The 27,058-nt window shown below is 37.4% G+C and overlaps 1 protein-coding gene and 1 long non-coding RNA gene across 2 annotated transcripts; one reads left to right on the top strand and one right to left on the bottom strand.

Moving 5' to 3' along the window:
* Positions 1 to 4,806: 4,806 nt before the first annotated feature.
* LOC140841472 (disease resistance protein RPM1-like) lies at positions 4,807 to 16,978 on the bottom strand. Its single transcript, XM_073208931.1, has 3 exons — positions 16,936 to 16,978; positions 16,771 to 16,810; positions 4,807 to 7,729 (listed from the first exon to the last, which is right to left on the bottom strand). Exon 3 carries the CDS (start codon positions 7,683 to 7,685, stop codon positions 4,905 to 4,907), a length of 2,781 nt encoding a protein of 926 aa, XP_073065032.1. The 5' UTR covers positions 7,686 to 7,729; positions 16,771 to 16,810; positions 16,936 to 16,978; the 3' UTR covers positions 4,807 to 4,904.
* Positions 7,691 to 16,824, top strand: LOC140841473 (uncharacterized). Its single transcript, XR_012120200.1, has 2 exons — positions 7,691 to 8,113; positions 16,263 to 16,824. It is a non-coding gene; the product is annotated as an uncharacterized lncRNA (long non-coding RNA).
* Positions 16,979 to 27,058: the final 10,080 nt, after the last annotated feature.

Here is a 27,058-nt window from a genome sequence, read left to right as displayed (position 1 = left end):
GAATAAGTTCATTTTGTAGTTTTTTTATTACCTGGACTTAAGCTGATATATTAAGATGTGATATACATAGATATAAGAATTTTCACATTCAATTGATTCACAATGATTTTTCATAAGAAATACCAACTCAAATAATGAAAATTTGGATTCATAATTATTTTAAATATGATATAAAAATAATAGGTGGAATTTGTTTTGACCTTTTAGTTGTAAAACACAGTGATAAATGCATGTAGGTGCACGATTTCATTGTGACAATAACTTTCTTTAAATATCTCATTTCTCACTCAATGATCAAACTTTGTTTATTTCTTATTTTGATGATCGAAAAATCCAATATTTCATTTAAATGTTTTTGTTAATAATATTACATGAGTTTTATTGTGTATTTCTTCAATTTGAAAAGAATCAATTATAATTAAATCTACAACAATATCTGAAAATTGAAGAATGCTTCTAAATTTAAAAATCGAGTAAAAACTAAAGTTGATGCAACTTGTTTCTTCTAGTTTTACAATCGAATAATTTGCCGCTTTACAAAAAGTTATAGCTGATGACAACGATACAAGTCAAATCTTTTAAATCATACAACAGCTCAAGCACCTATCCAGCATGGACAATTATTGTACCCAACAATCTCTCTCCTAATAATTGCAATCAATGGTAATCAAACTCGTGACTTTGGCTCTGATACCAATTATAAGATCGGATGTACTGTTTTACCAAAAGTTATAAATGATGATAATGATGAAACTCAAATTTTTAAATAAGACGACATCTCAAGCACAACATTTCAATTATTATACCAAACATGATCAATTATTGTACCCAACAAATAAGTTTATGCGAATAACTTTTTTATCATACAAATTTATAAGACATCTGAGTAAAGTATATAGTTGATATTCCACATAAGTAGTAGAGAAAAAAAAATCATTTTCATCTATTTGATAATTTATATTTTAAAATAAAAGAAAAATAAAAAAAATAGCATGTTGACAAAATCGGAAGTCCAAATTGAAAATTGAATTAATACATTCCTACTCATCATTAAATTCTATTATTTAATTTAAATAGATTTAACATGTTTATCCAACTAAAAATATTGAGAGAATTGTTTATATAATTCAATGAAAAAGTCGAAGTACATTAGCTTCTGATTCTGAAAAACGATCACATTATTTTTACATTAGAATGATAAATAAACTATTATTTTTAGTTTATCATCATAGTCTTTATCTCAATACACACATTTTCCAAAGCCATTTGATCAAGATCGAGTAGCAGATCCTGAGGGAAGTCTCAGTCAAGTAGTTTGCCGGTGAAGTAACAACTTAAAATTATCGAAGAGCGAAAACTGAAAATACCGGAACAAAGAGACGCAGCTGCCACTAAAGCAGATGATACTGCCAAGCCAAGGAAGGGATTCAATGAATCTTGATCTTATCGAGTTAGTTCTGCCCCCGGCTCTTAAACCTTCTTCCTCCAACTGCCTTTACTTTATTCCGCAACAAATGGTAAGGTTATCCCCAGCCCTGGAACCGAATCGAGCCTACGGGGAAGTTGCTCCGGTAGTCATTTCTGGGCACAAAGGATTCACTCGCGATTATAGGCCCGCCAAAGGAAAAGCACAAAGGTCCTCAAAAGAGACAAGGTCTTTCATCATAAGCAGCCCTTCCAGACAGCAAGTGCTAGTACCGAGATCCGAATCGGACCTAAATGGGAATGACACGAAAAAGTGCTTCCAATCTCAGGCTACCTCTTTGAGAAGATGGAAAGCCCATTCAGGGACTTTGTTAGCTCGCTCTCGATTTTGGATTAGCCCTTTACTTTATAGAAAGGGGCTCTCTAGGTTTGACAGATAATCTAGGCAAATACCAGGGCGCTTATTAGATAATCATAGTGTTAATTCTAACAAATTTTTTTTATCGTTGCCAATACATTAATTTTTCTATCTTCAAATGTATTAATCTATTTATTGTTGTATACAAAGTATAAAATTATTTGATTAATTGATCACATTTAAACTTAGGTGTTTAGAAAAAATTAGCCACAATGCATGAACTCTCACTTTGTGCAATGACAAAACATAAGATGAGTTAACTACTTATCAAGTGAGATACTTGTATATATGAGTTTCATTCAGCTTAACCCATTATATTTTTTTATTAACTCACTTATCCTTCATTTTTACGCCACTAACTTCGCAGTGTGGCAGTCAACCAGTATGACTCATTCAAACATTAGCCTTTGATTTTTTGAGTAAATAGTGACCTCCACTCTCACCAAATTCAATTTTTAGAAGTCGATATTAGTAATTTATAGGTAATAGACAATTATTTAATTTATATTTTCTACCTTTTGTTTAATTGTGTAATTTTTTATGTTCTACCTAATTCATTTTTTGAATTTTTATTGAATTTTTTTAATCAGGATTAGAAGTGTTGCACGCATACAATATACACATAAAATTAATGTCACGCCCCGAGACTCGGGATTGACACCGACGTTGTTTAACAATGACACAATCGAAACAACAAGCCTTTGTAGTACTGTGCAAACCGAAACCAGTTTATAAATCATAATTTAAATGATAATAACTACTGTCTTTACAAAACCGAAATCTCAAAAAAACAACAGAGTTTAATGCGGAAACGTAAAATTGAATAATAATAATTTAAACTTAATCTAAATTCTTGAGCATTCACCATCCCCAGAACTACTCAGATTCTTCCTCCTCGATTTCTTCTTCAAGCTTATCTGGGAAGGGTTGTAAGGGGGTGAGTATTTTGGGAAATACTCAGCAAGTGGGGGCATATCGATCACAATAAACATGTATAAATTTCGAAACACATGACTTGCATACATACTTCATAAACATGCATAACATTTATCAGCACTGAGATTCATCTACTTTCTATGGTTTACTGACTTCAGCCCTAATTTTTACTCCTCTAAGGGGGCGAGGCCGTATAGCGGTTATATCCCCCACTGCGTAAGGGTACGTCATGGTTGGGATTCACACCCATATATAGTGAGTCCTCACAGTGCTTAAAACCGTACGACAACCAACACAAGAAAAAAGAAAAACAGAATTTGTACTCGACTATTTTCAAAATACACAAATAATGCATAACAGAAATTAATTCTTTAAAACAACCCACTTACAGTGTTTGAATGCTAAAAAAACGTGGATGCTTGGCTTCAGGATTTAGGTCGCTTCTCACTCCTCGTCTGGGCAGCGCTTTGGCTCGATTCTTGGACGATTTTTGTGCAGAGTTTCGGCTAGGGAGTTGCTGAAAATTTCGAAATTGTGGTGTCTTGTGGAGTGGGGGTGATGGCCTATTTATAGGTGAGGAGAGGAGGTTTAATGTGGCAGTCAAATCCTACCCATAAATCTCACCTTTGTTTTGACTCCAATTGTTCCCTAATCAATCCAGCAGCCTTGCTTGGCTCGAAATTTAGGTGCAAGGTGGGGAGGATTTGCTGAATCTTGGGTCAAACCTTATTGATTCCTTGTGCATGATTTGTTGATTTGTTTCCATTTACTAGGCTTCCCAATTCATGCATGGATATTCTCTTGTACAAGCATGCCATTAAATCCGAATTTTTTGAAATTTAAGGCCACAATCCACCATTCATGTAATTATTTACTTTCCTTACTTCTTTGGCTTGCAAAATCTTTCCATGATCTTGTAATACTTCCCATCACATTTCGAAATTTGCGTGTACAAGTGTAGATATTATTGACTTGATAATAAGGATTCCCAATCTACAAAATTTCCAATATCTATATCTCATTCTAGTACAATGATCAAATATCCAAATTTCCTTTTAAATGTTTAATTATATGGTGACAAGAATCCGGTTCTTAAAATTAATATATTTTAAAATATTAATATTGAAGTGTCAAATAAATGTATTGATCATTATTTAAGAACTTTTTTAAAAAATATATACAACATAATTCATATTTAAAGATTAACATACTAATAAATAATTGTGATGAATATCATATGAAACAAATGATGTTAGTCCAAAAAGATTAAATATGATTATTGTAAATGAATCTTTCTTAATTAATTAGAAAATTTTCAGAACATGTGCTGAATTACTTAGAATGTTTTCAATATAGTATATTGTTAATTGTTTTTCCGCATGAGATAGTGATTGAGTTCTTATGAACATTTAAAAAAATTCGTGTATTTTGTTATATTAACAATGTCTTATTATTTAAAACAATAAATGAAACAAATTATCAAGATAAAAAAACTAATAAGGTAATTCAACAATATATGGTTACTCAATTAGTTTGATTGACACGCTATTTAGTTTGCTGATTTAATAGATATTAAATCTACAATCACCGAGTTTGACAAGAATTCATGTTGAATAAAACACAATTACAATAAATTACTTGATTGTATTTGTAATGAAATTTTGTATATTTCATTTATACTTGATTTATTTCATTTATAAAGTTGAAATTTTATATATTATGATATAAGATTTGTTATGTATATTAACATCGATAAATTCACTAAAAATTTATTGATTTATATTTTAATTCCCGCTACCACATAATTCTGGTTTCCGGACATTGTGTATTCGTTTGCTTGAATTTATTGTTCCTTATTTTGCCAAGACCCATAACATTTCAAACATGAAAGTAAATATTAATTTAAAAGTATGATAATATTTATATATTGCAATAACATGTTTAACCCTCACGATACTGATAAAAATAACTTAAAATATGAATAAAAAGAAAAATTGACATATTTAAAACAAATAATTAATAAAGAGACAAATAAAAATTCACATATTTATAATGTCACATATTTATAGATAATAATAATAGATTTTTGAACAATGAAATATAAGACAGATACATTGTTTCACAACTAGATCAGCTGCTTTGGTTTTAATCCATCCTTTATTACCCAAATCTCAACGCTGGGGACGTGCGCAAGCTTCCAGTCATGCCCTCCTTTTTGTCTTTGCTCAGCAACTCTCCCATTGAATTTCTCCGACATAGCCCAGAAAAGCGCCTCCTGAAGATCCCTCAAATGCTCGATGCCCTCCGGCAACTCCTCCATTCGTTCACAATCCCATAAATCCAATTGTACCAGGCGAGGCATGGAATCCTTCTCCACTCTCACACATCTCAACCCTCTTAATTCCCCCAGATACAATATTTCAAGCTTCTGAAATTTTCTGCTCTTGAAAATCAATTCTTCGCCTTCATATGCAAATTTAGCAATCTGTAGGCATACCAGATTGGGCAAATCTCCAAGGTGTTCTAATGGATCCTCTCTTAGTCTACTCCCCCATAGTCGTAGTACAGTAAGCCCATGAAGCGAATATGCCCACCGAGGAAGCTTCTCCAAACGTCCGTACAGAAAAATCATACGAAGAAATTGCAAAGGTAAAGAAGACAAAGAGTGATCCAAATCAATCACCTCATCCTCGTCAATGGATGAAATGTGAAGCGCCCGCAGGTTGGTAAGATTCGCTAGCGACAAGCAAAGATCCCTTCCATCTTCTCTTCTCAGTTTTGCGATGCCTAAACTTCGGAGCTGAGTTAGCTTCCCTACTTGTTGCACTATTTTTATGCCACCCGCTTCGTCTGCATCTATCCAACGAAGAGTTTGTAAGGATGTCAAGTATGATCCTATTTCATATGGCGCCTTACAGCCTTGTACAACAAATGAGGCTGGATTTGTGCTGTTTAACGGTGATACTAGGATATGCCGAAGTTTGCGAAGCTTCAGAATCTCAACGGGGAATTCTGTCACTTTGGATTGGTCGAGATTTAATGTCTCTAGGATTTGAAGATTTCCGATTGATTTTGGAACGACAGAGATATTTGTTCCACTTAAGTCGAGATATTTGAGGTGATATAGTTTGAATACATCATTTGGGATGCTATCTATTGGAGCATCTCTTAGACTCAATACCTTCAATATTCTGCAATGCCTCAAAACCTCATGGAAGACGAGTAGTACTGATTCTGAATATTCTGAAAACTCCAACCAAAACAAAGAGCGAAGATACTTTGCATTGTATGTCCCTTTAGATCTACTATGAATTGCCATGCGTCGGATCTTATCAGGACGTGTCATGTCCCCTTCGCTAGTTCCTGTAAACAGATTTTGTTCTCTAGATTTCGAAATGATGTATTCTCGTAGAATGTCATGGATACGAAACGATAGTGGGGTTCCATCAACAGATGTTTCTGCTACCCCGATTAGACTTCTGTTGAGAAGCTCATTAAGATAGGTCTCTGCGATTTCTTCCTGTGTCTTTCCATCTTTTGGCTCCACAAAACCTTCTGCTATCCATATACGAATTACCTCCCACTTTGTGAGCAAATCATCTTCGGGAAAGATGCTCAAGTATAAGAAGCATGCTTTGAGATAGTATGGTAAGTCATAATAACTGAGAGACAGTAGTTTGTTCAATCTTTTGAGATAGTCTCCCTGTAATTCAAGACCAATGGTACGCTCAAATATTTTCCAATCTTCAAAATTGTTGTTCTTGGTTGCTAGGAGCCCACCAATCACAACAATTGCAAGCGGCAAGCCCTCGCATCTCTGTAAGATGCTTTTCGAGATTTCGTTTAAATAGGAAGGACATGAGTTTCCTGGAAATGCCTTTCTGTAAAACAATTTTTCCGAATTTTCAGCAGTCAAAGGAGCTAAATTATACAAATAGCCACCGGTCTCGATACAAGCAGCATTGCCTATGTTGCCAAAGCGAGTCGTGATGATGATGCGGCCACGAGCATTATTTCTTGGAAATGAATACCTGATGGATTCCCAAACATCGACTTTCCAAACATCATCTAGGACAATCATGTAAGTTTTATCCTTGAGAAACTTATAAACATATTCTTTCATTCGGTCGCCATTCATTGCTTCCAGATTTTCTGGTGGTTGTAGCTTGACTTCACTAGCAAGCTGGTTAATCATGTCTCGCAAAAGACGATCTAAGTTGATATTCTCTGAAACAGTAACCCACACATGGCAATCGAAATTGGCGTTTACTGATGAATCATCATAGATCTTTTTAACAAGGGTTGTTTTCCCCAACCCACCCATGCCAACCACTGAAATGACCATAAGCCCATCATCAGTCTGCTTAAGCCACTCGACCAGCTGTTTCTTTGGTTCTTCAATGCCCACAACCTCCTCTTCTTCCAATAGAAGCGCATCACCTCGTGTGTCATACGTTTCACTGCTACTGCTTGACTCTTGATTCTTGAAACCATAAATGTCTTTGAATCTCAGTTGAGTCTTGGCAACATTTTCCATTCTAAACTTGATTTTTCGGAATTCAGATGCAATTCGATGGCGAAGTATCACTTTTTTTACCGAGGCATACATTTTTTTGACGTATCTTTTGTATCCATCTGCATCACAATGTAAATGGGCTAGTTTGAGCATGTATCTTTCGAGGACATCTTCAGTGTCGTAAGTGATCTCGCGCACTTTCTTGACCCATTCTTTGAGTTGTGGATCAGTTTCTTCTTTCTCGTCAGCAGCTCGAAGGAATGCCCTCATCTGTCCCAATTCATCTCGAATATACACGGCATTGTCTCCGATCCCTCCAAGCAATTCTTGCTCCTGTTGGAGGAAGAGAGTAAGCCGATTTAAGAGAAACAATGCCGCACTCTCTGCCATTTTTATTCATTCAACTCCTCGTACATATGTACATTGTTGTTGTGCTGCAAGATACAAAGATTAAATGGCGCTGCTGTCAAATTATTTAATCGTTTTGGTCAAGGTTTTCACATCGAGATTTTAATCAAAATATGATACCACACAGCATAACAATTCAATATTCTGCCGAGAAATTAAGTTGCTAGCTTATTATATAAATTTTAATTAAATTTGTTTTATATTTCTACTATTTACAAATTTTTAAGATTTTAATTTAATTAAAAAATGCTTAATGATGTTATTCTTCTTTTGTTAAATTAGTTTTACATCAATAAAAAATCATCAGAATCAAAATATTGTGAAAACATTGGCAACATCATGTTTAAAACTGAAATAATACCAGAAAATTTTGATTTAATAAGAATAAAATGAGGAATTTTAGAGTTGATGTGAAGACCATGCACCAGCCGAAATCACTCCAATTCAGCATGACAATCGAGTGAGCACCTTGAACCAAAAAGTGGCCACATTCATCCGGGAGAAGTTAATGCAACCAACCCTTTGATCAAGCCATCAGCGTCAGTCATGGAGCCATCAACGCAGCGTCATTCAGGGAGCCATCAACGTAGCGTAATTCATGGAGCGACTGGAGCCTACCTTGTAGAAGGTTGTTCGTGCCTATATAAAGGAGGGCTCCTCATTCGAATTGGCACATCCACTCTCGAATTCCTCTCTAGCAACATTGTAGTCTCGAAGCTCTTCGCCCTCTAGAAGCTCTGCCGCAATCTCGCCGTTCGTGTTTACGTTTCTTTGAGCAACTGAAATACGGTAAGTGGGTTTTTGCTACTATTTCGATTGGCATATTATATTTCGAAAATAGCTATGATTCTGAAAATTATATCGACATATATATTCGTTCTGCTTCTTGGAATTTTTCGTTTATTGAAAGCATGTTGAGTATTTGTTAAGCACTGTAATGATTCGACTTAGAAATGGTAAAGGAAATTCCGAACTTTGAAATCTTTGTTTAGGCCCTGATGCGGTGGGTTATAATAACCGTTCCTTTGGCCTCGCCCCTTAGAGGAGTAACATATAGGGGACTGATCAGTTAAAAACCATAGAAAATGAGATGATTTCAGTGCTGTATCCGTTGTCTTTTTCTTGTATCCGATTCGACATGCTACCTATTGAAATTGTGATAATTCGTGTAAATGTATAATCTCGATATTTTTCATGTCCGATTGGCCCCCCATTTACTGAGTATTTTCCCCGAAATACTCACCCTTACTCTCCCACCCAGATAAGGATGAGAATCAAATTGAGGATGAGGAGCAAGAACACTTCTGGGGATGGTGAAGAAGCAGTCTGATTCGTGACCGATTTATTATTCAGTCTTATGTTTTCAGTATTTCGTATTTACGCTTCCGCATGTTTCTATTTCTTTCTGAGTTGTAAAGACGTTGAACTTTTGGGAAATTTATGAAAATAAACTGGTTTGGTATATGCTGTACTACGAGGCTAGTTGTCTTGCAGTTATGTGGTTGCGAGATAACGCCGGTGTCGACTAACCCCGGTCTCGGGGCGTGAGATTTAAGTGGTATCAGAGCCGCCAGGTTCATAATCCGGTTGGGGAAGGAAAATGTTCAAAAAAAATTTCGGTGGAATTTTATAAATCGGCCAATGCTATCCCCTCCGAAACGGACCAACGATCAAGACTCCCCACCCTATTGGGAGCCCCAGCGAAAAATCGCGAAATTCCTTCGTTTAGGCCTCCGAAACCTCGATTTTGCCGTTTTAGGAAAGTTTCGTAACTCCTATAACTTTTCGTAGGAAACTCCGAATTCGATTCCGTCAACTGTTCTGGAATCCTCTCGACATATGCTTCGAATCCATATGTCTATCTCGAAACTTTCCATTTTTGGAAATTTTCGAAAAGTTTTCTTTATTTTCCGTTATTTGACTCTATACGACTCTGACATTTTTATTCTGGCCTATTGTTGATATTCTGAGCATTTCTCTTCTTTTTCCAGGAAATGGCTCGCACACGTTTGACTGCCCGTAAGAGTGTAGCTTCGATTACTCATAGAGAGACGTTCCAACTAGACAGTCCCCGACCTCGCCCGCGCGCCCAGTCTCTTCTACGTTTAGATGAGTTGGCTCCAGCACGCCACGATAGGACGGTTAGGAGGCTGAGAGCTAACAATATGCAGAGGAGGAAGCAAGTGGAGGATCTGACTACCAAGCTATTGGCAGCAGAAAAGAGGATCGATCAGGTATATGAGATGTTCCAACTCGTTAATGAAGATAACGGCGAACTGCGAGAGTCCTTACAACTGACGAGGGGCCAAACCAAACGAGCTATGGATGAATTGGACCGACGTACCGTAGAATTGGCTGAAGCTCGTCACGCACGGGTAAGAGATAAGGAGAGAATGGAAGAGTCGTGGAAGGTGGTCATGCAATTGTCAGAAAATAACCAAAGGCTATCAAGGGAGATAGACGAAAGGAAGGCAAGGGAGAAGGCACTCATCCAGAAGGATCAAGCCAACTGCGCGCGTGCAAAGAATGAGTTGGACAACGCAATAGGGAAGATTCTGACTCATAAGGAACAGATTGCTGAATTAGAATCGGAGAATCAAAGTCTACAGATGCAGCTGGCAGAGTTTTTAGACCCGGAGATGCCGGAGGAGGATTCTGAGGAGGAAGAAGCCCCATCTGACGTAGCTGTAGGGAATGGAGAGATATCAGATTAGAATATTTTAGTGAACCATTTTTAGTTTATTTCCGTTGTCGCCATTTTCCATTCCAATAAATTCTCATTCAGTTGTTTATGTTTATTTGAGAAATCAATAAAAGTTGTTATTTCGATTACTTGTTGGCATCAATTTATTTTCGCACAAATTATTCAATGCATTCTATCAAATTTGTGCAACGAATATCTTAGAAACTTGTACACTTGTAGGAAATGGCCGGAAGACCTCCACGAGCCAATCGCAACCCACGGTACGCCAACAACCACAATGACAATAATGAGAATCCGAATCCTGACGGAAATCCACCGCCACCACCTCCCAGAATGGGCCTGAGCCAAGCAGATTTGATGGCTATAGCCACCATAGTGGCAACAACTATCCAGGGCTTGGGAAACCCCAATGGTAACGGTAATCAGCAGCCTCAACCACCACCGGCACAGAATGGAATCAAGTACCATTACGAGTCCCTTCGTAAGAACCGTTGCCCAGTGTTCAAGGGAGACGCCGACCCTGAAAGTAGCCAGAACTGGTTGAAAAGTGTGGAAACCCAGCTGCGATTATTAGAGATACCCGAGGCACTCAAAGTAGAGGTAATAACACCATTCTTGGAAGATAAGGCGAGCAAGTGGTGGGAAACAGTCTCACCTACCCTGACAGCCGCCGGAGCAATCACTTGGCAACAATTCAGAGATGTCTTTCTCAAACAGTATTTCCCAACAGAAGTCAGACTACAGAAATTGAGCGAGTTTGAGAACTTCTCGCAAACTCCAGACATGTCAGTGGTAGATTACACCTCCCGATTCAATGACCTTGGAACTTATGCCCCGACAATCATGGCAGATGGAGTTCTGAAAATGCACAGATACAGAAAGGGATTGAGCAGCCGTATTCAGTCATCCTTAGCAGTTTATCAACCTACAAGCTTTGCTGATTTAATGGGAGCAGCAATAAGAGCTGAGACAGACATCAAGCGTCGTGAGGACGAGAACAAGAATAAACGGCCTCTTACTGGACAACCATCTCAAGGGAAGCCACCATTCAAGAGACCCAATCAGTCCAATGGGTCGTTCAAAGGTGCTTCGTCCCACCCATCTTACCAAGAACCAAAGATGTGCCCCAAATGTAATAACCGTCATTCTGGAGAATGCCACCGACAGACGGGAGCATGTTTCAATTGTGGGAAATTAGGGCATCGAATTGCTAATTGCCCCGAGCCATTGAAGAGAAGTACAAAGCCTAATGCCGATGCTAACCCCAACAAACCAAGGGAGAATAAGCCCAACGCTCGTGTGTTTGCAATAACCCAAGAAGAAGCAGATGATGCAAACGATGTCGTGGCAGGTACTATTTTTGTCAATGAAATGCCAGCTTATGTGTTGTTTGACAGTGGTGCTACTCATTCATTCATATCTAAACGATTCACTAAGAAACTAGGGCTTACACCTGAGATACTAGTCGAACCATTTAGAGTAGCAACTCCTACTAGTAAGACAATCGAAACACATAGAGTACACCGACAGTGTAAGATCTGCATCCATGAGCACCTATTCCAAGCAGAATTGATACAACTGAAAATGGTGGAATTCGACATCATCTTAGGAATGGATTGGCTAGCAAGAAACAATGCGATGGTAGATTGCAAGGGAAAGAGTGTTAGGCTCCGAACCCCGAGCCAAAAAGAGGTCGTGTATCATGGCAAATCCAAGGAACGGAAGTCACTTCTTTCCGCATCCCAAGCATGGAAAGCCGTGAAATCCGGAGCAGATATCTATCTAGCAATGATTAACGTAGTGGAGGAAGAGATTGAACTTAAACCAGTGGATATCCCTATCGTGCGAGAATTCCCAGACGTCTTTCCGGAAGAACTACCAGGGACAATCCCGGACCGTGAAATTGAGTTCGAAATCAATTTAGTGCCCGGAGCGGCACCCATCTCCAAGGCACCATACCGAATGGCACCAGCTGAACTTAAGGAGCTAAAAGAGCAACTTCAAGAATTGCTAGACAAAAAGCAGATTCGACCAAGTGCGTCTCCATGGGGAGCTCCAGTACTTTTTGTCAAGAAGAAAGATGGGAGCATGAGACTGTGCATTGACTATAGGGAATTGAATAAGATCACTATCAAGAACAAGTACCCTCTTCCAAGGATAGATGACCTGTTTGATCAGCTTAAGGGAGCCACAGTGTTTTCCAAATTGGATTTGAGAACGGGCTACCACCAATTGAAGGTCAGAGCTGAAGACATCCCAAAGACGGCCTTTCGGACAAGGTATGGACACTACGAATTCACGGTGATGCCTTTTGGTCTGACAAACGCACCAGCAGCCTTTATGGACCTAATGAACAGAGTATTCAAGCCGTTTCTGGATCGATTCATAGTGGTATTCATTGATGACATCCTTGTCTACTCTCCTAGCAAGGAAGATCACGAAGAGCATCTCCGCCTCACTCTACAAACCTTAAGAGAGAAAGAACTCTATGCCAAGTTCAAGAAATGCGAATTCTGGCTAAATAGTGTATCCTTTTTAGGGCATGTGATATCGGAAGCAGGAGTATCAGTAGATCCAAAGAAAGTGGAGTCAATTCTAGATTGGCCGAAACCGAGAAACGCCACAGACATTAGAAGTTTTCTTGGATTGGCGGGCTATTACAGGAAATTCGTTGAAGGATTCTCTTCCATAGCCGTACCATTAACAAGGCTTACTCAAAAGAATTCTAAATTCATTTGGGATGACAACTGCGAGAAAAGTTTTCAGACATTGAAAGAAAAGCTCGCGTCTACACCAGTGTTAGTCTTGCCCACTGAAGATAAGGATTTCACCATCTACAGTGACGCATCGAAGGAAGGGTTGGGATGTGTACTCATGCAAGAAGGAAGAGTGAGTGCCTATGCTTCAAGGCAGTTGAAGCCGCATGAACGAAATTACCCCACTCACGACCTCGAACTGGCAGCAGTCGTCTTTGCTTTGAAGATATGGAGACATTATCTCTATGGCTCCAAGTGCGAAATCTTCACGGACCACCAGAGCCTCAAATACTTGTTCACCCAAAAAGAATTAAATATGAGACAAAGGCGATGGATTGAGCTGTTGAAGGATTATGACTTTACTATAAGCTACCATCCAGGCAAGGCAAACAAGGTAGCTGATGCTTTGAGCCGGAGGAATATGAATAAGGTGACCTTAGCTGCACTCTCCGCTCAACCATGTCTGCGAGAAATCGTCAAGTTGAACCAGGATCGAGACCCAGTTCTAGCAAAACTTAAGGAACAAGCTAAGGAAGCAAAGTCTCAAGATACTCAGATCGACGACAAAGGAGTCCTTTGGATGAAAGGACGATTGTACGTACCAGACGTAGATAACCTTCGAAAAGAAGTAATGTCAGAAGCACATAAGTCGAAATTTTCAGTCCATCCTGGCAGTACCAAGATGTACAGAGACTTAAAGAAGAATTTCTGGTGGAGTGGAATGAAAAAGGATGTTGCGATATTTGTTTCCAAATGTCTTGTGTGCCAACAGGTCAAAGCAGAGCACCAAAGGCCTGGAGGACTTCTTCAACCTCTAGAAATTCCAGAATGGAAATGGGAACACATCTCCATGGACTTTGTGGTTGGGTTACCAAAGTCTAGACAAAGCCATGATGGCATCTGGGTAATCGTAGACAGACTCACAAAATCTGCGCATTTCTTACCAGTCCGCATGAACTATAATTTGGACAAGCTAGCCACGTTGTACATGAATAATATCGTACGATTACATGGAGTCCCAGTCAGCATATTGTCAGACAGAGACCCGAGGTTTGTATCTCGTTTTTGGAAAAGTTTTCAACAAGCCATGGGAACTAAGGTCACCCTCAGTACGGCCTACCACCCTCAAACCGATGGTCAAACAGAGAGGACAATTCAAACTTTAGAAGACATGCTGAGAGCATGTGTCCTAGACTTTAGCGGTAATTGGAGTGAACATCTGCCTCTGATTGAGTTTGCTTACAATAACAGTTTTCACAGCAGCATCGGAATGGCGCCGTATGAAGCTCTGTATGGGCGAAAATGTCGGTCACCACTATATTGGGATGAAGTAGGAGAAAAGGCCATCACTGGACCCGAATTGATCCAAGAAACAGTGGATAAAATCGCTGTAATCAAGGAGAGACTCAAAGTTGCCCAAGATCGACAGAAAGTTGGGCTGATTTGAAAAGGAGACCAGTAGAGTTTATAGTGGGAGATAAAGAGTACGTGAAAGTATCACCAATGAAGGGCGTGGTTCGATTCAACAAACCAGGGAAACTGAACCCCAGATATGTTGGACCTTTTGAAATTCTGGAGAAAATTGGTACACTTGCATACAGATTGGCACTCCCACCGAATATGTCTAGAATTCATAATGTCTTCCATGTTTCACAACTGAGAAGATATGTCTCAGATCCAAGCCACATTCTTGAAGCTGAACCACTCTTAATCGAGGGAGACTTGGATGAAGGCCTTACTTATAAGGAAGTCCCGATCAGAATTGTGGATGCCAAGGAGCAAGTGCTAAGACGACGAACGATTCCATACGTCAAAGTACAATGGTCCAATCACACCGAAAGAGAAGCCACTTGGGAACTCTAAGAGAAAATGAGAAACCATTACCCTTACCTTTTCGAAGGACAAGATGATCCAAGTTTCGAGGACGAAACTTACATTAAGGAGGGGAGAATGTGAAGACCATGCACCAGCCGAAATCACTCCAATTCAGCATGAAAATCGAGTGAGCACCTTGAACCAAAAAGTGGCCACATTCATCCGGGAGAAGTTAATGCAACCAACCCTTTGATCAAGCCATCAGCGTCAGTCATGGAGCCATCAACGCAGCGTCATTCAGGGAGCCATCAACGCAGCGTAATTCATGGAGCGACTGGAGCCTACCTTGTAGAAGGTTGTTCGTGCCTATATAAAGGAGGGCTCCTCATTCGAATTGGCACATCCACTCTCGAATTCCTCTCTAGCAACATTGTAGTCTCGAAGCTCTTCGCCCTCTAGAAGCTCTGCCGCAATCTCGCCGTTCGTGTTTACGTTTCTTTGAGCAACTGAAATACGGTAAGTGGGTTTTTGCTACTATTTCGATTGGCATATTATATTTCGAAAATAGCTATGATTCTGAAAATTATATCGACATATATATTCGTTCTGCTTCTTGGAATTTTTCGTTTATTGAAAGCATGTTGAGTATTTGTTAAGCACTGTAATGATTCGACTTAGAAATGGTAAAGAAAATTCCGAACTTTGAAATCTTTGTTTAGGCCCTGATGCGGTGGGTTATAATAACCGTTCCTTTGGCCTCGCCCCTTAGAGGAGTAACATATAGGGGACTGATCAGTTAAAAACCATAGAAAATGAGATGATTTCAGTGCTGTATCCGTTGTCTTTTTCTTGTATCCGATTCGACATGCTACCTATTGAAATTGTGATAATTCGTGTAAATGTATAATCTCGATATTTTTCATGTCCGATTGGCCCCCCATTTACTGAGTATTTTCCCCGAAATACTCACCCTTACTCTCCCACCCAGATAAGGATGAGAATCAAATTGAGGATGAGGAGCAAGAACACTTCTGGGGATGGTGAAGAAGCAGTCTGATTCGTGACCGATTTATTATTCAGTCTTATGTTTTCAGTATTTCGTATTTACGCTTCCGCATGTTTCTATTTTCTTTCTGAGTTGTAAAGACGTTGAACTTTTGGGAAATTTATGAAAATAAACTGGTTTGGTATATGCTGTACTACGAGGCTAGTTGTCTTGCAGTTATGTGGTTGCGAGATAACGCCGGTGTCGACTAACCCCGGTCTCGGGGCGTGACAGTTGAGATTGGGTTTATCACATAAATAAAAGAGTGGCCAACATGTACATTCTGCCAGCATTTTGTCAAATAACTAATTCCAGCCACCCCCCATCACCTCTTCCTCCTATACTCCACATCTTTACAAAATTTGCACAAAAATAATGAAAATATTTTCTCCCCAAATCCCTTTGCTTCTGATCTTGATCATACTCACTGTGGGTTCGATTCGAGTAGTCGAGATATCAACAAAGTATTCGATCAATCAAAGGCCATATCCACATTCCAATCTAAATCTTCTTCGTGCATATATATATATATATATATATATATATATATATATATATATATATATATATATATATATATATATATATATATATAGCACAACAAATTAGAATATGATAGGCTAAGATTTTTAGGATATAATACAAATTGACACAATTAGGGTGCATAAATTAAACTACAAATAATGAACTGATCAGTTCCTACGATCAAATGAAGGTAACTTTTCAGTGGTGGAGTAGAGGACTCACCTGATGCAGTTGTCTGTGTGAAAAAATTGAAGATCGAATTCTACAAAGAAATTAGCCATGAATTAAGAGGAAAATGGTTTGCAAAAGAATCAAACATTATATATATATATATATATATATATATATATATATATATATATATATATATACAAAAGAGAATTATACCTCAAATTATGAGATCCATTGTTGTTATTGTTTCTTTCTTGGAAAATAAAATTGTGTGTTAGGAGAAGATCAGGGCAAGGATTATAAGAAGAAAATAGACCTCAACTTTAAGCTAGCTGGAGGATCGGAGTTGACCATCCTTTCAAGTCTTTTTTTAAGTTTGGAATTGTTATCGTGGAAATTTCCTAATTTTAAATTTGACTAATTATATCAGCACAAATATATATATATATATCAGCACAAATATGTTTGATTTATCAAATGTACTTAAATCTAATACTCCTAGAGAAATTCTGAAGAGAACATTAGGGAGAAGAGTGATCGATATATGGAGGCTAAAACCCGGAGCACAAGCCAAGAAATTATTTAAGAAAATATATTATAATTATGGCTAGATTAATTTGTTGTGAAACCGACAACCATTTTGACTAAGCATTTTCACTAATTTTGTAATTTTGCACCACATTTTTTTTGAAATTCATTCAGTCGCCATTAACCTCATTTTTTCGAAAATTTAAAAGGGTACGTTTGACCACTTCTTGCCACATGGTATAATATATTGTGACAATCCCATTCAAGAGGCTGATAAAACCGAGTAACGACAGACAGCTTGCAACCCCCTCGACGTGCAGCCTATGCAAGAAAGATTTGAATTTAGACAAGTCATAGATTAATACACGATGAAAAGATAAATAATTGAGTTGGAAGCAACCACGACCCTAGTCTGAATTTTAGATTAATGGTACATGTACTGTCTCAATTTAGACTTTTGAGGCCTGACTCTCAAGCTCTGATCTTGTTCATTGATGGTATGAGGGTGTCTATAAATACTAACATTTAAGGTCCTATACACACAACTCGTCAGAACAGTAATATACTATCTACAACGAGTTGAAGTACTCAGAAAGCTTCAAATCAGAGAAAATTAGAATACTTACAATCATTCAATGGCTAAAGATAATTGTGAAGACCACAAATTTTGTAAGCATGCAAGACAAATGCATGCATATGTTCTGAAAATTCGAAGAATAAAAGCAAGCAACTTTAGTTCCCATAGCTTGTTGAAAGCTTTTCAAAACGAGACACAGATCTAGGGTCTCTATCTGACAGCATGCTAGTTGGAACTTCATGTAATCGTACGATATTATTCATGTATAATATGGCCAGTTTTTCCAGATCATAGCTCATGTAGACTGGTAAGAAGTACACAAATTTGGTGAGTCTATCTACAATTACTCATATACCATCATGACTAAACCGACTACAAATTCCATGGAAAGATGTTCCGATTTTCATTCTGGGATTTCCAATGGTTGAAGAAGTTCATCAGGTCTTTGATGTTCATCTTTGACTTGTTGGTACATGTGACACTTAGAGAAAAATTTTGCAACGCCTTCTTTCATTCAACTCCACTAGAAATTTTTCTTCAAGTGTCTGTACATCTTGGTACTACCGAGGTGGGTTGAAAATGGTGAATTGTGTGTCTCAGACATCACTTTTTGTAGAAGATTATCAGTGTCAGGTACACACAATCATCTTTTATCCCCATGACAATCTGTCTGGAGATCTGATGGTTTTCATTCTTTGATTTGTCCTTTCAGTTTCATCAAGACGGGGTCTCGATCTTGACTCATCTCGATCTGCATCCACATATTTTTTATATTTTTTTTTATCATGTTAATCAATTTATAGAAACGTATTTTTTGAGAAAACTTTAATATTTGGCATTATAGTCCTGATGCCTTGAATATATGTGTTTTTCATTTTTTCTGAAAATCTGATTTCATGAAATTTTCGACTTTTTTTTCTCTCTATTTTTAAAATGTTTGTGTAAAAAGCATGAATTTCGTGTTCGTCCCACTTACGGTAATTTGAGATAATAAACTCGAAAATAAAGAATAATCTGGACACCGAGATTTACGTAGAAAACCCCTAAAATTATTAGGGTAAAAACCACGGGCAAGATGAAAAGAATTATGCTATAATATTTTATGGTGTACAACTCACTCATTATGTTTCTAAAGAGAATACACACTCTCTTAATACAGGAGAACAAAACACCTCACAAATATTATAGAACTAAGCACTTGAATGCTATAGGATGAGAAAAAACTCGAAGAATGGATGATTTCAGAATGACGGGGGGAATTCTATTTATAAAGCCTCTTGTTTGTGTCAAGAAATACGTGTCTTCCGTCTTCTGAATTATTAGTCAAACAACCCACGTTTTTGCCACCAAGATTATTAAATAGAATGTGCCACCTTTGGCCCCACCTATTGCCGACATTTATCACACTTGAAGATTTGATTGATAATCAAACACATCTTCACACATCCTTTTAATATTTCCATTACCTACTGCTTACATTTCTGCTAGGCCACTTGAGCATCTACACCACTCAAACTTATCAGTGTTCACTGGCTTGGTCAGAAAATCAGCTATATTATTTTTTGTATAAATTTTCTGCATATCCACACTTTCTTCTTCTACTACTTCCCACACAAAATGAAATTGTACTCCAATGTGTTTCGTCGTGGAATGAAAGGCTGTATTCCTTGCGATATGCAAGGCACTCTGACTGTCACAAAACAAAGAAACATTCTCTTGTTTTTTCCCGATCTCCTCCAATAACCTTTTAATCCATATTGCCTCCTTGCAAGCTTGAATAGTTGTCATGTATTTTGCCTCCGTTATAGATAACGTCACAACTGTTTGCAGTTTTGAAACCCAGCTTACAGCTTCTCCTGCAAGCGTAAACTCCTAACCAGTAGTATATTTTCTTTTATCAGGATCACCTGCATAATGTGAATCGACATAGTCCCTGAGTGTAAAATCTGATCCTCCATAACATAATGTAGCATTTGAGGTACTCTTTAATATATCTAAGGATCCTCTTAACAGTTCTCCAATGCTCTCGTCCAAGATTCGTCATATACCAACTAACTGCTACCACTGCTTGAGAAATGTCCGGTTTTGTACAGATCATGACGAACATCAAACTTCCCACTGCTGATGCATATGGTACTCGAGACATCTCTATCCTCTCTGCTTCACTGCTAGGACACATATCGGAGGATAACTTGAAGTTAACAGGAAAAATGACATATATTGACTTACTATCTTGCATGTTAAAGCGTTGCAAAACTTTCTTCAAATATTTTTTCTGGGAAAGCCAAATCTTTCTGTTACTTCTGTCTCAATGAACTTGCATCCCTAAAATCTTGTTTGATGGTCCCAAGTCCTTCATATCAAATTCCCTAGCCAACTTTGCCTTCAATCCATGGACATGATCTTTGTTGGGGCCTGCTACCAACATGTCGTCCACATACAACAGCAAAATTATATAATCATCATCAGACCTCTTGAAATATGGACAAAGGTCTGCACTCAGTCTGTTGTATCCAAGGCTCATGATATAGTAATCAAATCTCTTGTTCCAACAACTTGGCGCATGTTTGAGACCGTACAGAGATTTGTTCAACCTGCAAACAAAGTTCTCTTTGCCTTTTTCTGAAAATCCTTCTGGCTGGAGCATATATATTTCTTCTTCAATATCTCCATGAAGAAATGTCATTTTTACATCTAGCTATTCTAGATATAGGTCAAACACCGGACACAATACCAACACTACTCTGACTGTTGTAAGCCGAACCACAGGAGAAAATATCTCACTGAAGTCAATGCATTCTTTCTGAGCATATCCTTTTACCACCAATCTAGCACGATACCGCTCCACTTGGTTATTGCCATCACGCTTGATCTTATAGACTCATCTGTTACCAATGGCTTTCCTCTCTAGTGGTAGTATAACAAGATCCCAAGTTTTATTCTTGTCTAATGCCTCCAACTTTTCTTGCATTGCTATCATCAACAAGGATACATCCGAGCTTTGAGTAGCCTCGTGGAAACTCGATGGCTCACCATCCTCTGATAATAGACAATATACAATATTGCTTTCAGTGACATAATCTGAAAGCCAACCTGGTGGTCCTCTGTCTCGAGTTGACTGCCTCATATTGGAAACCTCAGACTCAACATGTTCTTGTTCTTCGTGCTCTGGTACTACTTCACAAGAAATTTGACCTTCGTCTGTCTTATTCTCCACATGAAATATAGTAGTTTCTAAATTCCGTGTGCCTTTGTCTCCTTTTACTTTATCTTCATTGAAAATAACATCTTTGCAGATGACAAGCTTGTGAACAGTAGGATCCTACAAGCGAAACCCCTTAACTCCATCAGCATAGCCCAAGAAGATACATTTTCTGGATTTCGAATCCAACCTCGATCTTTCTTGCTCATTGTGTAGAACGTATACAAGACTTCCAAATGTATGCAAATGAGAATAGTCTGTCGGTTTCCCGGTCCACATCTCCATCAGAGTCTTCAGATCAATCGCCACTGAAGGAGAACGATTGATAATATAACAAGTGGTTTTGACTACTTCCGCCCAAAATAACTTGTCTAGACCCGCAGTCCTCAACGTAGCTCTTGTTCTGTCCAACAAGGTTCTGTTCATCCGCTCCGCCACTCCATTCTGTTGAGGTGTGTAAGCCGTCGTAAACTGTCGTTTGATGCCCTCATGTTGACAATATGCATCAAATTTGTCACTGGTATATTCTCCTCCATTATCAGTACTCAAATACTTGATTTTCTTTTCTGAATCAAGTTCAACCCGCGCTCTAAAATCTTTGAAGATTTGGAAAACATCTGATTTCTTCTTGATCGAATACATCCAACATCTCCTAGAGAAATCATCAATGAACGAGACAAAGTATCTCGCTCCTCCTATAGATACAACCAGTGCTTGCCAAACATCCGAATGAATCAGCTCTAATATGCTTTTGCTCCTGGCAGTAGAAGTGCCAAAACTTTAATCTATGTTGTTTACTGGTAACACAGTGCTCATAAAAGGGTAGTGACACTTTTGTAAGTCCTTGCAGCAGCTTCCGTTCTGTGATAATTTTCAACCCCCGTTCTGACATATGCCCAAGCATTCTATGCCATAACACTGTTAATTCTTCTCCTGAACCAATTGATGCATTAGCTAGTTCTGCCTCTTTGTGTGTTTCTCCAAAAAGTACATACAGATTTGCAGCAACTTTTTCCACCTTCATAACTACAAGCACACCCTTCACAATTTTCATTATCGGGTTCTCGATACGTGTTTTGCACTCGATATCATCCAATTGCCCCAAGTACAAAAGATTCTTCGTCAGTCCTTTCACATGTCATACCTCCTGTATGGTGCGAATGGTGTCATCAAACATTTTAATTTTGATAGTACTGACCCCAGCGATTTCCAAGGTATGATCATTTCCCATAAATACTGATCCTCCTGAGACTTGTTCAAATGATCAAACCATTCTCTTCGAGATGTCATGTACCACGTCGCTCCTGAATCCATAATCCATGTGTCACAAAATTTGTGTCTGCCTTCTACAACAGTTGCTTCTTCGCTGAATAATATTTCACCACCGCCTGAAGTATAGGCCACATTTCCTTGAGAACTTTTATCGATAGTCGTACACTTTTTCTTGAAGTGCCCTTTACCGCCACATTTAAAGCAGTAAATATTTTTCTTCTTACTTCTCGACTTTGATCTACCTCGTCTTTGGCTCCCACTGGAGTCACAGTCCATAAATCTTCCTCTTATCATCGATAAAGCCTATGCCTACTTGGATGTTACCAACCTATCTTCTTTATTCTTGCGTCGACTTTTTTCCGAGAACCACAGTTAAGACATCGTCGAGTTTTAGAAAGCCCAATAGATATTGTTGGTAATGTTGATGATAATTTTATCATATGAATCTGGTAGAGTTTGAAGTAGAAGCTCCGCACATCCATTTTCCCCTATTTTATGCCCCATGGAAGTGAGTTGGCCAAATAGAGTATTTAGTGTGCTGATATGGTCGGTCATCGATAAGGATTCCGCCATCCGAAGAGTATAAAGCCTTCTCTTTAGGAAAATCATGTTGTGTAACGACTTGACCTCGTACATCTTTGTCAGAGTATCTCAGATAAATTTTGCTATTTTTATCTCAGAGATACTTGACAATAATTCTTCTGCTATAGTCAAGTGTAAATTGACAACAACATTATCATTCATCTCTTTCCACTTTCCATCATCCGTAATTTCCACCGGTCTATCTCTAATAGCCGCCAAGCAATTTTTCTTTCTTAAAACTAGTTGTATCTTTATTTTCCACAACATAAAATTGCTTTCGTTGAACTTTGTTATCTCGTACCTGCCCGTCATTATGTCTACAACAATTTAGTAGACCGGACAAAATTAATCCCACCTTAATTAAAAAGCTCAAAAAAAAATTTTCTGATGTGGAAGATCTCAGTCTAGACTGCAACCAAAGAGCATACTCAGAATTTTAAAAAATTTTAAACCAAGGGTCTGATACCACTTGTTGGTCCACTTGCGGTAATTTGAGATAATAAACACAAAAAAAAAAGAATAAACTGGACACCGAGATTTACGAGGAAAACTAAGGCTCTGATACCACTTGTTGGTCCCACATGCGGTAATTTTTTTTGCCACTCTTTATGACTTCCCCAATCTGTGAAGCAAATATAAGGGATTAAATTTCCATGAATCTATCACGATAGACGATTTTGTCTTGATTTGGAGCACGGAGTTTGACACACCTACCGTAGTGTTCTACCAATACACTTTTCTTAGCTTGCAAATATATTTCTAGGATGACACCAAACTCTACTATGTTGATTTGGATTAAATCGGCATATATCATTTGATCTTTGATACCGAAATTGCGGCCTTGATGTAGATTGTGTGTTTTGATCATCTTACCAGAAGGTATTTCCACTCGAGGGGTTCACTAAGTGTTTCAGTATCAAATCCTAACATCTTAGTGAATTTCTAGGATATGAAAAGATTTATAACACCAAAATCAACTAGGAAATAGGTGGACTTTTTGAGGATTTGAGGTAAGACATAGCTGTTAGGTTAAAAAAATCAAAACTCACAGTTGAATAATTCGAAGTTGAAGGACTAAACATTTAACAATTCGAAATTGAATCAAATAAAACAAAAATCTTATGTCTCTATTGATTCCCAAAAAAACGTTATGGGATGCAAAGAAAAATGGATGTAGACGTCCTTATTACAAGAGACTAACGAAAGCTTAAGCTAGTCTATAATATTTCCGTTGTCGAATTCTTCATTAGCCTCTTCTTATTGTGCATTCAACATTTGTTGCATATTCTTGAGTGCATTTTGTTAATTGATGATTTCTGTACCTAGGTTTTTTGTTGCTATGCTCAAGTTAATTCAGTTTCCTATTTCTTGATTATATGCATTGAAATTTTGTTGAGAGGTTTTATTACTTTTTTGTGTGATATTCTTATGTTCTCGAGCTCTATTTATAGGACTGGAATATGAGGTGTTAAAGGCTGTCGTTATCATATTTTTATGACCACAATAATCCATTTATGGGTTGTTACAAATCTAAAGATGGAAAAGATACAATGTGGTAAAAATATCATTAATTTGGCCTTCAAATATTTGAAATGAGGCATAAGATGGCTTTCAAACTTTCGAAAATATGAGATCTCACATTAGATGAAATATGCATTCTAAAGTTTTGAAATACGAGATTGATTGTCGATGGCGAGTTTATAGGGACAAGCAACCATCTCAAATGAAATGGTTTATAATAGTTCAAGATGACAATGAAAAAGATATAAGCTAAAACAACAACAAAAATAAAGCAACCTTAATTATTTTGGCACAGTATAATGCATGAGTTGGAGAGAGTTTTTTTTTTTTGAGATTTTTCCCAAAGGAAATCAATGTATAACTCAAACAACTCCAATTGATTTGGAAGAAAAAGACATAAAATCAATAATCGAACAATAATAAAGAAAAATGGATTGAACATCCTTATTATAATAAGTGATCAAGACAAACAAACTGTTTTAACAGTCTGAAATGATAAGGATAAGTGAAATAGACTGAAAGTAGCCTCAATCGAACAATTTCAAGTATTTCGGTGCAATACATGGGCCGAGTCAAATTTTAAGAGAAACTTTCCATAAAATGAAAAGTTTGGAGATTTTCTTATATATATATATATATACTATGTCATAAGTTTTCCGGAACATTTTACGGAATCGAATTCCGAGTTTTCTACACAAAGTTATGAGTTCATCATAAATTTCCAAAAACAGAAAAATACCTCGGCGCTTCTGGAGGCGCCAGTGGCTCGATGTTTTGGTGCTAAGGAGCATTCTCACGATGCTTAGGTGCATGTAGCTCGAATTTTTAGCGCTGGGGTCCAGGTCCTGGTAGCCGATTCTTAAACGCCCTGCCCTATCTTTGAAACTTAATACTAAAATAGGCGCTAAGGCGTCTAAAATTCTCCCAACCGGATTATGAACCTGGCTCTGATACAAAATTAAATATCTTACCCCAAGACCGATGCATGTTGACATCCAGGATTGTTACATAATTATAAAATCATAAAACAATAAGCCTCGTAGTATAATATACAATGAAACCATTATTTTTCATAAATATTGTCTTTACAATGATACAAAAAGGAATGTGAAATGTGGAGAAGCGATTACAATAAAACTAAAGGTAGAACTAAAACAGATGCATGATTCTTGAGCTTATCCTCGTCACCGGCCCAAAGTATTTTTTTGTTCTTCCTTGTCTAATTGTTTTCCATTCTTATCTGATGAGAGAGTGTTAGGGGTGAGTATTTTGTGAAATACTCAACTAGTGGGGCCGATCGAGTACATATAGAAATACTTGAGAAATATTCCAAACATGGACAATACGAACATATTATATCATGAAAAATATTCAAAACATGAACATATATTAGTAGAAAATATAATGTATCATAAGAATATCGTGAACATTTCTTAAATGGAAATACAACGTATCATAAACATACAATGAACAAGAAGTACTGAAATTTCATCTCATTTTCTCATTTTACTGATATTAGTATCTAATTTTAATATTCTAAGAGGCGGGGTCGTGACATAGTTATAATCCCACTGTGCAGGGGACATATCTTATCAAATTCGAAAATCTTTTTTGATGTAAGTCCTTCATTTTTACTACTTTAAGATAGCGATACCATATAACAGTTATAATCCTACCGTATATGGGTCATATCTTATCATAATTCATAAATCACTTTTCATATCAATTCGAATCATAACAATGCTCTGGATCAAAATCTTATAACAAAACATGAAACTAAGAAAGCATAATTTTGAAACAAATGTAACATACTCTTGAAAAGGAGGAACATAATCTTGAAACAAAGGGAATATACTTGTGAAATGAAGGAACATAATCGTGAAACAAATGAAACATACTCTTAAAACGAAGAAACATACTCGATTGAAGTTTTCAAAAACAAAACATAGAATAAGAAATCTCATACGTATATGCTTTTAAAAGCATGCTCTCACTTACCAAAATAAGTGTGCATTTTTCATATGAAATCATGGAACGAAAGGATCTTATGTATATCCAATATTTTAAAACAATATACTACTTACTTGATTTTCCAGATTTTCGTGAATATAAAAAATTCTTTCACATTCTAGAAGCATTGGCGACATATTAAATAATCAGATCAATATGAGATTTGGTCCACATGTTCCAAAGGAAGGGGAAAAAAATTACGAATGTTGGAGATCGGATTTGGACGTCATTTGAAACAGTTTATAGGCGATGACCATAAGCTGTCATTTTTCTTGCCTAAAATATGTGCAGTTTTCTTGCAGAGGTTGGGGGTGGAATTAGAACCGTTGGACTGAGCTGAATTTTGGATGGTTAATTCAAACGTAGTTTGGTATATTCTGAATTGTGAAAATTGGACTTGAAGCTCTACGTCGGTGAAAATAAGGTCTGGAGTGTGGCATTTATGGTGTGCTTTCTTCAAAGACTGTTGATTGTTTATTTATTGACTTTAATCAGCCATGAATTGGCTTTTTAATGACTATTTAAAAAGACCTTTAAATTGGCGATTCAGTATGTTGCTTGATGGTTCGTCATATTTTCAAATTTTTGATGCTTGATTTTTATGGTCTTCCTCATCTTTGCATGGCTCAACTTCAAAAACATTGTAT

This window comes from Primulina eburnea, chromosome 9 (assembly GCF_022965805.1).
Source record: "Primulina eburnea isolate SZY01 chromosome 9, ASM2296580v1, whole genome shotgun sequence".
In the NCBI taxonomy this organism is placed as follows: Eukaryota; Viridiplantae; Streptophyta; class Magnoliopsida; order Lamiales; family Gesneriaceae; genus Primulina; species Primulina eburnea.
Note: the sequence above shows the minus strand (reverse complement) of the source record. Positions and strands in the feature narration are given on the sequence as shown.

Bases quoted from the DNA above. Each gene is read 5' to 3' on its own strand.
- LOC140841472 (XM_073208931.1), bottom strand. From the start codon at position 7,685: ATGGCAGAGAGTGCGGCATTGTTTCTCTTAAATCGGCTTACTCTCTTC.